The following is a 12,381-nucleotide window of genomic DNA, read 5'->3' as shown; positions in this document are numbered from 1 at the left end:
AAACTCACTATCGTATCCGCTTCAACCACCTCCCCCGGCAATATTTCCAGGCACGCACCACCCTCTGTGTAAATAAAACTGCCTCATATATCTCCTTTAAGAAGGTGGAAGAGAGAATGTCCAGGGTGCGTGGGGGTCCTTGATTATGCTGGCTGCTTTTCCCGAGGCAGTGGGGAGCGTAGACAGATTCAGTGGCTGCCTTCTCGAAGAGTGTGACCGAGGCAAGGGAGAGCTGTGCACGAGTTTCCCAAACACTGCAGCTAACAAGGTGGACTCCAGTGGCCTGGCCTGGTCCTGAGGTCAGAACTGTGGAGTAACGCCAAGCAGTGCGAGGAACCTGCCACCAAGCATGGATTGTTAAATCTGGAGGAAAGGTTGTGGCAGCATTCTGTTTGATTTAGACGAGACTGATGGTGGTCTCTTTGAATCTTCAGAAGCACAGATTGATTAGTAAGCAGTGGGTGCTCTCTGTATTACTGTTCTCCCCCTCCTTTATTGATCACACAAATGCTTTAATCATTTCCAGCTTTGATTTTTTTTCCCTCTGATGGATTTGCTGTAAGTTTTTATACGTGTCTGTTCCCCATCCAGGCTGAGAATCTGCTGTTAGACGGAGATATGCACATAAAGATAGCGGACTTTGGCTTCAGCAACGAGTTCACACTGGGTAATAAATTAGACACGTTTTGTGGGAGTCCCCCTTACGCTGCTCCAGAACTCTTCCAGGGGAAAAAATACGATGGACCAGAAGTGGACGTTTGGAGTCTCGGAGTGATCCTCTACACGCTTGTCAGTGGCTCGTTACCCTTCGACGGACAGAACTTAAAGGTACTTGAATATACAAATGTATGAATTAAGAGGCCACTTGGCCTTTTGAGCCTGTTCTGTGCCATTCAATAAGAACTTGGCTGATTGGAGTGTAACCTCCCGCTTATCCCTGATAACCTGACACCCCCTTGTTTATCCAGAATCTATCCCGTTCTGCCTTAAAAACATGCAAAGACTTCGCTTCCACTGCCGGTTGAGGAAGAATGTTCCAGACACTCCACGCACTGAGAGAAAGCATTTCGCCTCTTCTCTGTTTAAAACGGAGTCCCCCACACACTGCCCCCACTGCTCTTTTACTCCTTTCAGAACTTTTTTTAAACAGTAACCCCCTAGTTCTCGGTTCTCCCAGAAGAGGAGCCATCCTGTCCACAGCCACCCTGTCAATACCCACTCACGGTCTTGCGTTCCAATCAAGTCGCCCCTTCCTCTCCTAAACTCCGAGCCTGCCCAATCATTCCTCAATAGACATTTCTATTATTGCTCTAATAAACTTCCTCTGAAATTCTCCCACTACCTTTACATTTCTCCTTTGATAAGGAGACCAATGTTGTACACAGTCCTCTCGATGTGGTCTCACCATCACCCTGTACACTGAACACATAACCTCCCCACTTTTGAATTCAATTACTCCTGCAATAAATGATAACATTCTAAAAACCCGGGGCGGCACAGTGGTTAGCACTGCTGCCTCACAGCGCCAGGGACCTGGGGCAGCATGGTGGCACACTGGTTAGAACTGTGCTTCACAGTGCCAGGGACCCAGGGTGGCATGGTGGCACAGTGGTTATCACTGCTGCCTCACAGCGCCAGGGACGTGGGTTTGATTCCCAGCTCGGGTCATTGTCTGTGTAGAGTCTGCATGTTCTCCCCCATGTCTGTGTGGATTTCCTCTGGGTGCTCCGCTTTCCTCCCACATTCTGGAAGACGTGCTGGTTAGGGTGCATTGACCCAAACAGGTGCCGGACTGTGGCAACTTGGGGAATTTCACAGTAACTTCATTGCTGTGTTAATGTAAGTCTAACTTGTGACTAATAAATAAACTTTACTTTTCCTTGCTGTACCTGTATACCAGCCTCTTATGATTCATGCACTAGGGCGCCCAGATCCCTCTACACTGCACCTTATTTAGATAAAAAGTTTGTTTTTTTATTTTTCCTGTCAAAATGGACAGTTTCACTTTGCCCACATCATACTGTGTTTGCCAGACCTCACTTGACGTACCTGTGTCTCTTTTTAGCCTCCAACCACCCCTTTGATCCCTTCACCCAAGTCATTTACATAAATGATGAGATGTTGCGGATCCCCGAGGCACACCACCTGTTTCATACTGACAACCAGAAAGGGACCCATCCGTGGCCACCCTCTGTTTTCTGTTCACTAACCAACCTTCAGCCCATTGTTAAATACCAGCCTCTTCTTAATAACCTTTGATATGGTACCTTACTAAATGCCTTCCGGATTGGCTGTTCTAAAATGAAAGTAATCTGCAGTGACCTTCACCCTGTACAGGCAATGACTACAAAACCAAGGAAGTGACGATTTAACTTTTATCAAAAACTGGTTAGGTCTCAGCTGGAGAGGGCGCCTAGTCCATTTCTAGGGGTCCCCCCGCCACATACTTTAGGAAGGGTGTCCCAATCTGGGAGAAGTTGCGGAAGTGCCCTTGCTATAGAGGGAGCGCAGCAAAGGTTTACCAGGCTGATTCCTGGGATGGCAGCTCTGGCATATGAGGAGAGACTAAAGGCGGTTAGGATTATATTCACTGGAGTTTAGAAGAGTGAGAGAGAATCTCAGAGAAACTTATAAAGTTCTAACAGGGTTAGACAGGGTAGATTCAGAAAGAATGTTTCCGATGGTGGGGGGAGTCCAGAACTAGGGGGTCATAGTTTGAGGATAAGGGATAAACCTTTTAGAACTGAGGTGAGGAGAAATTTCTTCACCCAGAGAGCAGTGGAATTCACTCCCACAGAAAGTAGTTGAGGCCAAAACATGGTGTGATTTCAGGAAGAAATTAGATATTGCTTTTGGGGGCTAAAGGGATCGAGGGATATGGAGGGGAAGGGGGGAGATCAGGATATTGAATTCGATAATCGGTCATGATCAAAATGAATGGGAGAGCAGGCTGGAAGGGCTGAATGGCCTCCTCCTGTTTCTAGAGTCTGAGTGAGTGACTAGAATGGTGTCAGGAATGACAGAGTTGGGTTTATTCTTGTTGAAGCAGAGGAGGTTACAGTGTGACAAAACACTGCGGCTGCCGGAAATGGGAAATAAAAGCCCATTTCTCCTTTTGTTTCAATTTGATTGATGTCTCCAGATCAGCAGTGGGCTTTGATAGGGTGAGCAAGAACAGCCAGGGGAGAGGAGATTGTTTTCTTTAACACAGCCAGTTGTTGTGATCTGGAAGGCGCAGCCTGGAAGTGATAGTGGATTAGATAGGAACTTTCAGAATTAGATTAAGTCTAGAAAAGGAGAAAGGTACAGGTTAAAGGAGGGTTCGGGGTGGGGGGAAGGGGGGGAGGGGAGAGTGGGATCGGCAAAGGATGGGTTGTGTAGCTTCCTTCGCTGCTGTGTAACCTTATAACTCTGCAAGAGCCCATTGAACCAAACACCACCTCCACCTCCCACCCTCCCACCCACCCACCCACCCAAACAATGTGTCCCTGCCCTTTTCAATAAATACATATCCTGAAACACAGACCTCCTGGCAAACCCTGACAGACCAGAAAGTCTGGTTTAGCTGACGCCCCAGCTGTGCCGGCACTTTCAGGTGACTGCGCACTGCTTCCGGAGAGAGGGACGGAGAGTTGTACAGCACCAGTTCTGTTGGCACACTTTGCTTCACTCACTCCATCGCGGCCTGGTCCCACAGCAGAGCTAACTATACCAGCCCAGCCCCCGTAACCCACAGGATCTGCAGCCGATGGTAAAAGCATTAACCGGGCCAGTCCCAGTCTGTAACAGAAGGCAATAAACCCACAGAGCAACATGTATGCCCCTGTGCCTGACAGACTCTGGGCATTTATATCTCACACTAGCCTCCTGTCACCGTTCTCTACGTCTCCCCCATCACCAGAACCATCTATTCTTTTCTCCCTCGTGTTTATACAGCTTCCCCCTTAAATGTATCAGTACTATTCATCTCAAGTAATTCCCCGTGGGAGCGAGTCTCACATTCTCCCCCCGCTCCCCTGCGGGAGTGAGTCCCATGTTGTGCCCTGTAATCTTTGATTTGGAGCTGCAGTCCTTGGTGTCATCCCTCCCTCCCACCCCTCTAATTGAGTTCACAGGCAGAAGGGACAGTTCTCTGCATTTACCTGACCAATCTGTGCGTGGGTCATGACTCCCTCAGTGTCAATCATAGAATCCTACAGTGCCAAACAAGGCCATTCGGCCCATTAAAAAAAAACCTCATGGGGTATGGGCAGTTGAGAGTCAACCACATTGCTGTGGCTCTAGAGTCACATGTAGGCCAGACTGGGTAAGGGCAGCAGATTTCCTCCCCTAAAGGACGTTGGTGATCCAGATGGGTTTTTTCCAACAATCAACAGTGGCTTCATGGTCATCAGTAGATTCTTAATTCCAGATATTTTTTATTAAATTCAAATTCCACCATCTGCCGTGGTGGGATTCGAACCTGGGTCCCCAGAACATTAACTGAGTTTCTAGATTAATAGTCTAATGATAATACCACTGGGCCACCTTCTGCCCTGAATGAGTCTGCAGCGACTCTCTGCCAGCGTATCTTATACAGGCCCCCTCACGCTACCCTATCCCCCTAATGTCCCTAACCTACACAATTTGGGACACTGAGGGTCAATTTAGCATGGCCAATCCACCTAACTTGCACATCTTTTGGATTGTGGGAGGAAACCCATGCAAACTCCACGCAGACAATGTCCCAAGGCTGGGAATCGGACCTGGGTCCCTGGCGCTGTGAGACAGCAGTGCTAACTACTGTGCCATTGTGCCACCTGAAGTTTAATCCCTTGCTGTTCTGTGATCACACACACACACGGGGAGAAAGGTAAATGGTTGTATTTATGTAGGAACTTCCATATCCCTCAGGACATGTGAGATACATTCCAAACAGCCAGTCACATTTCACCTGCAGCGACTTGCCAACTGGGTCAACACAATACATACACGGCAAGATCCCACAAGCAGCAAGTCTGGCATTTGATCAGTCATTCAGTTCCTGTTGGTGTTGATTGAGGGAGGAATTTGGTTAGGGCATGGGGGAAGTCATGTTTCTACACTTCAGTGAATAGTTCAGCCATTAGAAGAACAATTGCAGCTTAATTTCCTTGGCCTGGTGTTGTAAGAACATAAGAAGATAAGAAATAGGAGCAGGAGTAGGCCATCTAGCCCTTCGAGCCTGCCCCGCCATTCAATAAGATCATGGCTGATCTGTCGTGGCTCAGTTCCACATTCCCGCCTGTTATTATCATTGTGAAGTGTCCAGAGGAGGTTTGCAAGAATGATCCCTGGAATGAAGAGCTTGTCGTGGTTGAGGGCTCTGGGGTTGTACTCATTGGAGTTTAGAAGAACAAGGGTGGGGGGATCTTATTGAAACTTACAGGATGCTGAGAGGCCTGGATAGAGTGGACGTGGAGAGGATGTTGCCACTAGTAGGAAAAACTTGAACCAGAGGGCACAACCTCAGAGATGAGGAGGGATTTCTTCAGCCAGAGAGTGGTGAATCTGTGGAACTCTATGCTGCAGAAGGCTGTGGAGGCCAGGTCATTGAGTGTCTTTAAGACAGATATGGATAGGTTTTTGATCAATAAGGGGATCGGGGGTTATGGGGGTGAGAAAAATATCAGCCATGATTGAATGGTGGAGTAGACTCGATGGGCCGAGTGGCCTAATTCTGCTCCTATGTCTTATGGTCTAAAGTGGTGTGTTTGCTGTGTAAGATACTTCGCTGTTCACCAATACACTGCCTCCTGGTGTTGGATTTGGGGATGAAGGGGAAAAGTCAGGTGCATGTTGAGGCCGCACTTGTTTTCAACGGATTTTTCCGATCTTTGTCTTTCCGTCAGGAACTCCGAGAAAGAGTACTACGAGGGAAGTACCGCATTCCCTTTTACATGTCCACAGACTGTGAAAACTTACTGAAGAAATTCCTGGTACTGAACCCTGCCAAGCGAGGCAGCTTAGAGGTGAGTCTGAGTGAGATGCCTGTGCTGTGCTCTGTCACGTCAGTCAGGATTTAATCTCACTGAGAGTTACCTGTGTAACGTGTGAAAGTGTAAATCTCCCCAGCAGCTGAGAGTGGCTCCCTCGCTCTGACAGCCAGTGTTGGTATCCGGGGCCGACATCCACACACAGACACACGCTCTTACACAGACGCGCTCTGTCAGGCACGCTTCCCGGCTTGGGCTGTGGCCAAACGATCAAGTGAGACACCCATGGCCACTCTCCCCTCTTCCTGCAGCTCCTGACCCCACACCAGTCTGAGTGTCTCAGCCTCATTCATGGACGCGCAGAGGATGCTGAGTAGTTTATCCTTGGGATCTTGCTGTGCGTGAATCCACTGCTGTGCACAGCAGTGATTGCTCGTCAGAGATGCTTCATTGGCTGCGAAAAGCGCTTGGGGAAAAGTCCTGCGTCGATACAGTTCTCCCTTGCTTTGTTGAGACTGACTCCCGATGTTCTTTTGTTCAGCAAATAATGAAAGATCGCTGGATGAACGTTGGTTATGAAGATGATGAACTGAAACCCTACACAGATCCTGAGCCAGATTACAAAGATCCCAGGAGAACAGGTCAGTTCCCTCTCAGCTATCCATCCCCATCTTCCTTGGGGTTCTTTGTCCTTTAGATTTTACAGTAAGAAGCCTCACAGCGCCAGTCCAGGGTTGGACGTTAACCTGGTATTGTGAGACTTCTCACTGTGTTTACCCCAGTCCAATGCCGGCATCTCCACACTTTAACCAGCGTATTTGATGCCTCTTCTGCAGAGCTCATGGTGAACATGGGATATTCGCGAGAGGAAATCACGGAATCGTTAGTGAACCAGAAATATAATGAAGTCATGGCAACGTATCTGCTACTGGGCTGGAAGACCTCTGAGGTAAGACAGTGCCGGGAATGAAATGATAACATCTGATCCTGGAGCTCCCATTGCATTTGGTCTCCCCACTGACTTCTCCCACACACGCACACACTGCCTGGGCTTCCAATCCCCAGCGCTCTCCCAAATCTGCATCCTTGTCCCCAATTCCCTCTCCCACACACACACACACCCCTACTGGGATCCCCAGCTCCCTCCCCAAGACACAGCTTTCCCCAGTTACTTCTCCCCCACACCTCTTGTCTGGGCTCCCAATCTCCAGCTCCCTCTCCAGTCCACAGCCTACTCCCCAGTGCCCCCTCCGATACACACTGGGCTCTGGGTGCACGATCACAGCTCTCTCCCCAGTCTGTGACTTTCCCCAGTTCCCTGTCCCACTCGCGCTCTGCCCACATTCCCTATCCCCAGCCTTGTTCCCAATTCCCTGTCCCCCCGCCACACCCTCTGCCTGGGTTCCACAATCCACTGTCCCTAAATTTATTCCTGCTGTCCTACATGTACACATTCCCCACACGGGCAATATTCCGGTTACACTGTGCTGTCAGTATTGAGATCTGGTTACACCGTGCTGTGGGTGTCAGGGTGCGGTTATACTGTGCTGTGGGTGTCAGGGTGATGTTACACCGTGCTGTGGGTGTCAGGGTGCAGCTACACCGTGGGTGTTGGTGGGGCTACAGCGTGCTGTCAGTGTAGTTTTATACCACTCTGTCCTATCCCGTGTTTAAGAACGATTGTCTTGTCTTTTGTCTGCAGTTAGACGGTGATTCTGTATCAAGCAGTAACCTCTGCCTGAAACCACGCTCCGAACACACCAACAGTAATGCACAGTCACCCTCTAACAAGGTACAGCGAAGTGTCTCAGCCAGTCAGCGAACACGACGACCCAGTGACCAAGGTACATTCAGAAACTTGCTTTCCCTGTCTAACTGTGGGTCTTCTGGGGTGGGGGGAGATCCCAGGACAAATGGCAGGTTCTTCTGCCCCAGTATCACGGCTGTGTACAACCCCTGTCACCCAGTCTCAGCATTGATCCGAACAGTTCAACATTTTACCACCTGGTGGAGAGGGAGCTTTACTCTGTATCTAACCCTGTGCTGTACCCTTCCTGGGAGTGTTTGATGGGGGGACAGTGTAGAGGGAGTTTTACTCTGTATCTAACCCCGTGCTGTACCTGTCCTGGGAGTGTTTGATGGGGGACAGTGTGGAGGTAGCTTTACTCTGTATCTAACCCCGTGCTGTACCTGTCCTGGGAGTGTTTGATGGGGGACAGTGTGGAGGTAGCTTTACTCTGTATCTAACCCCATGCTGTACCTGTCCTGGGAGTGTTTGATGGGGGGTACAGTGTAGAGGGAGCTTTCCTCTGTATCTAACCCCACGATGTTCAAGGATTTCTTGAACTGAGGAAGGGTTTGAACTCAGTCTGTGGGAAGTAGAATGCAAAAAGAGGCCATTTCTTCCCTTGAGTATTGTTGACCCTAATATAACGGGGAGACTAATGTATGAGGAGAGACTGACGAGGTTTAGAATTGTATCTGCTGCAGTTCAGAGGACTGAGGGGATGTGCATCTTGTAGAGATTTATAAAATTCCAGCAGGACTACACAGGGTAGATGCAGGGAGGATATTCCTGATGGAGGGGGGAGTCCAGAACCAGGGGTCACAGTCTGAGAATTCAGGATAGACCATTTAGGACGGAGGTGAGCCTGTGGAATTCATTCCCACAGGAAGTAGTTGATGCCAAAATATTGAATGTATTTCAGAGGCGGCTGGATATAGCACTTGGGGTGAACGGGATCAAAGATTATGGGGAGAAAGCAGGATTAGGCTATTGAGTTGGACAATCAGCCATGATCGTAATGAATGGCAGAGCAGGCTCAAAGGGCCAAATGGCGTCCTCCTGCTCCTATCTTCTGTGTTTCTATGAGACTGATTCTCTGACTCTAGGTGAGGTTCATTGATATTCCCTCTGCCCTCTTGCTAACCGCTGGTTTATCTTTGTCTCCAGCTGGTCCCAACAACCCCAGCACCAACTCGTATTCCAAGAGGAACCAGGCAAACAGCACTGACTCTAAACACCAGGAAGAGGAGAAGGACAGTTCCCGTCGCTCCAACAGTAATGTGAAGTCGCCAGCAAGTCCACACACTGCCTCAGAGAGGAAGAAAGCCGCCACGCCATCCACTGTGGTGAGTGTGTGGGGATAGTCTGTGGCAGCAGCCGCTCGCTGGAACGTACTGCTGCGTCTAAACCAGCTTCTGGAAAGTCTGTAACTTGCTTCTGTTCCTCCCCCCTCACAGAACAGCGCTCTGCCCAGCACAGTGAGCCGAGGACGGAATTCCCCGCTGGTGGATCGAGCCGTCACGGGACAACAGGGTAGCGTACAGAATGGGAAAGACAGGTAACTGCATAGTTATCGCCCTCTATGTCTCGCCCACACCGCCCTGTGGGAAACTGCCCACACTCTGGCACAAATTCCCCCCTGTCGGCTGGGCCCATCACCTGGCTCAGTGGGGGCTGCCTTTGGCCAGTCTGGACAAGTCTCGGTGCTCCTGTCGCAGGAATGCATTCAGAAGGATTGGGAAAGGATGCAGTCTGGTTTTCCTTGGGAGGGTGCGGAACTTAGAGAGACACCAGGGCCCCCGTCACTGGATCCCAGAGAGATATCAGGGTCCCTGCCACTGGATCCCAGAGAGATATAGGGCTCTGGTCGCTGGATCCCAGAGAGATATAGGGCTCTGGTCGCTGGATCCCAGAGAGATATAGGGCTCTGGTCGCTGGATCCCAGAGAGATATCAGGGCTCCTGTCACTGGATCCCAGAGAGATATCAGGGCTCCTGTCACTGGATCCCAGAGAGATATCAGGGCTCCTGTCACTGGATCCCAGAGAGATATCAGGGCTCCTGTCACTGGATCCCAGAGAGATATCAGGGCTCCTGTCACTGGATCCCAGAGAGATCCCTGCTCTGTATGGTCGCTCACAGTCAGCTCACCAGGATCATGAACTGGCCTCATTCAGTTACAAAGAGAGCGTGGAGCAGACAGGGGAGGGTGTGCGTGTGTCAGACACAGAGGGGCCAGGGGAGGGTTGGTTTCGGGGACAGAGTGGGGAGTTGTGGGGGGTGAAGGGGAGAGTGTCCGGCATGGCTGTTGCAGGGGGAGGGTTGGTTTCGGGGACAGTGGGGGTGAGGGTTTTCGGGGGCAGAGGTGGGAGTTGGAGGGGGGTGGGGGTTTCATGAGCAGAGGGGGGTTTCGGGGGGAGTTGGAGGGGATGGTGGGTTTTCGGGGGCGGGGGGGCAGTCGGAGGGGGTGGTGGGTTTCGGGGGCAGAGGGAAGAGTTGGAGGGGGTGATGGGTTTCGGGGGTAGAGGGGGGCGTTGGAGGGGGTGGGGGTTTCAGGGGCAGAGAGTGTTTTGGAGGGGGTGGTGGGTTTTGGGGATTGTGGGGGGGTGTTGTTGGAGGGGGGGTTTCAGGGTGGGGGTGTCAGAGGAGGGAAAGGGGGATTTTGGGCGTGGCTGGGTGGGGGGAGACTGATCGGGTTTGCGTTACTGTGGACGTCAATAGAACTCATGCCGGTCCTTTTTTTGCCCCTCCAGTTCATCGACTCAGAACTCCAGGCTATCGTCCATGTCTGCCACCTCAGCAAGAACACGGCACAGCAAATCCATGTCCACCTCTGTTCATCCATCCAAAGCCACAGGGACAAACAACGACACTCAGCGTCCAAGGCAAGCTTTACTGGGCCCCTTTCACTCGGGTTCCGGGGCTGGGAGGTAGGGTTATGCATCCCCTCTGAAACAGTGCTGCAAAGACAGACCGCCTCACGCGGGCAGAGTTCTCGCCGCTGTGATGGTGCGGGTTCCCTGCGCCGAGAGTCAGGAGCAGGCACCAGGACCCAGCTTTCCCTGTGCTGCCTGTGCAGTGGGCGGGACTGGCGCTGTGGAGGGGGGAAGCCCTGTCCGCATGAATAATTCAAACATTATCCCGGGGGTGGGGGGGGGAGCCTGGGCTGCAGGATCCAGCTCTCTGAAACATGCCTGCAGTGCAGAGCGAGGATTAGTATTCACAGTCAGTGCTACAGAGGAGCAGACGAGCAGGGAAATGGGAGGCCCTGGGGTCAGAGCTAATCAGTACACTTGGCATGGCTCTCACTGCCTGGCGAAGGGCACTCATTCCCTTTCATCAGGCTCTCTCTTTCTCTCTCTCAGGCATCCCCGAGTGCTTTAGGTTTGATGTTACAAAGGAAATCACGCGAGCTGTTTTCTGCTCAGCAAGATGCTATCGGCAGCAGGGAAATAACTGAATGGTTTTCAGTTATGGCTGGTTCGGGTGTGTTGTCCCTGATGTTTTAGGCAGAGCTAGGTGCAACTCCCCGCTCCATGGGAGTGGGACCCTTTACACCCACCTGACACTTGGCAGGATATAGCAGCTCTGACAGTGCGGCGCTCCCTCAGCACTGACCCTCTGACAGTGTTGCGCTCCCTCAGCGCTGACCCTCTGTCACTGCGGCGCTCCCTCGGCGCTGACCCTCTGACAGTGCGGCGTTCCCTCGGCACTGACTCTCTGACAGTGCGGCGCTCCCTTGGCACTGACCCTCTGACAGTGCGGCACTCTCTCGGTACTGACCCTCTGACAGTGTCGCACTTCCTCAGCACTGACCCTCTGACAGTGCGGCGCTCCCTCAGCACTGAACCTCTGACAGTGCGGTGCTCCCTTGGCGCTGACCCTCTGACAGTGCGGCACTCCCTCAGCACTGAACCTCTGACAGTGCGGTGCTCCCTTGGCGCTGACCCTCTGCTGTCAGTGCTCAGTGCAGTTTGCGGTGTTGGTGCTCTGGGGGATGGAGTGGGGGATTCACTGCTGTCCCTGGCCTGGTGCGGCGGTTCCTTGCTGATCGTTCTCTCCTCCCCACAGCACTGCTCCCCAGCGGATCCCAGTCACCTCCCCCTCGGCTCACAACATCAGCAGCGCGGCCACCGAACACAGCAACTTCCCCAGGGGCGTGGCGAGCCGGCGCACCATCGACGGGGGACAGCTCCGCCAGTTCCGCGATCAACAGAACACCGCCTTCATCGGCCCCCCTGCCTCTCCAACGCTGTCGCACGGCAACAGCCAGGCCCGCAGAGGCGCCTCCGGCAGTATCTTCAGCAAGTTCACCTCCAAGTTTGTGCGCAGGTAAAGAGACTGTCTGTCTGTCTGCTCTGCCGGGAATTCTCTTCACCGCTCAGGCACCTGGAGGTTGAGGCAGGGAATCTCGCACCCGAGGGGGAGAGATCGCTGGGCTGGAGCGGGGTGGGAGAGATCGCTGGGCTGGAGGGGAGGGGGGTGGGAGAGATCGCTGGGCTGGAGGGGAGGGGGAGAGATTGCTGGGCTGGAGGAGGGGGGAGAGATGGCCGGGGTGGAAGGAGGAGAGGGGGAGAGGTGGCCAGGCTGGAGGGAGGGGGAGGGGGAGAGGTGGCCGGGCTGGAGGGAGGGGAGGGGGAGA

At 52.2% G+C, this 12,381-nt stretch overlaps 1 protein-coding gene across 3 annotated transcripts in view; it reads left to right on the top strand.

Moving 5' to 3' along the window:
* LOC145338984 (serine/threonine-protein kinase MARK2-like) overlaps positions 1–12,081 on the top strand; it is a 137,888-nt gene extending 125,807 nt beyond the window's left edge. For all 3 annotated transcript variants that reach the window (XM_080183404.1, XM_080183405.1, XM_080183406.1), the window contains exons 8-16: positions 592–828; positions 5,871–5,990; positions 6,496–6,595; positions 6,791–6,903; positions 7,657–7,798; positions 8,908–9,086; positions 9,198–9,298; positions 10,493–10,624; positions 11,811–12,081. In XM_080183404.1, coding sequence (XP_080039530.1) covers positions 592–828; positions 5,871–5,990; positions 6,496–6,595; positions 6,791–6,903; positions 7,657–7,798; positions 8,908–9,086; positions 9,198–9,298; positions 10,493–10,624; positions 11,811–12,075 — 1,389 coding nt within the window. In that variant the 3' untranslated portion in view covers positions 12,076–12,081. The remainder of the gene's footprint in view (positions 1–591; positions 829–5,870; positions 5,991–6,495; positions 6,596–6,790; positions 6,904–7,656; positions 7,799–8,907; positions 9,087–9,197; positions 9,299–10,492; positions 10,625–11,810) is intronic.
* The last annotated feature ends 300 nt before the right edge of the window (positions 12,082–12,381 follow it).

The sequence above is a fragment of the Carcharhinus amblyrhynchos genome, unplaced genomic scaffold, assembly GCF_965287045.1.
Source record: "Carcharhinus amblyrhynchos unplaced genomic scaffold, sCarAmb.v2.hapA chromosome_278, whole genome shotgun sequence".
Taxonomy (NCBI): domain Eukaryota; kingdom Metazoa; phylum Chordata; class Chondrichthyes; order Carcharhiniformes; family Carcharhinidae; genus Carcharhinus; species Carcharhinus amblyrhynchos.
Note: the sequence above shows the minus strand (reverse complement) of the source record. Positions and strands in the feature narration are given on the sequence as shown.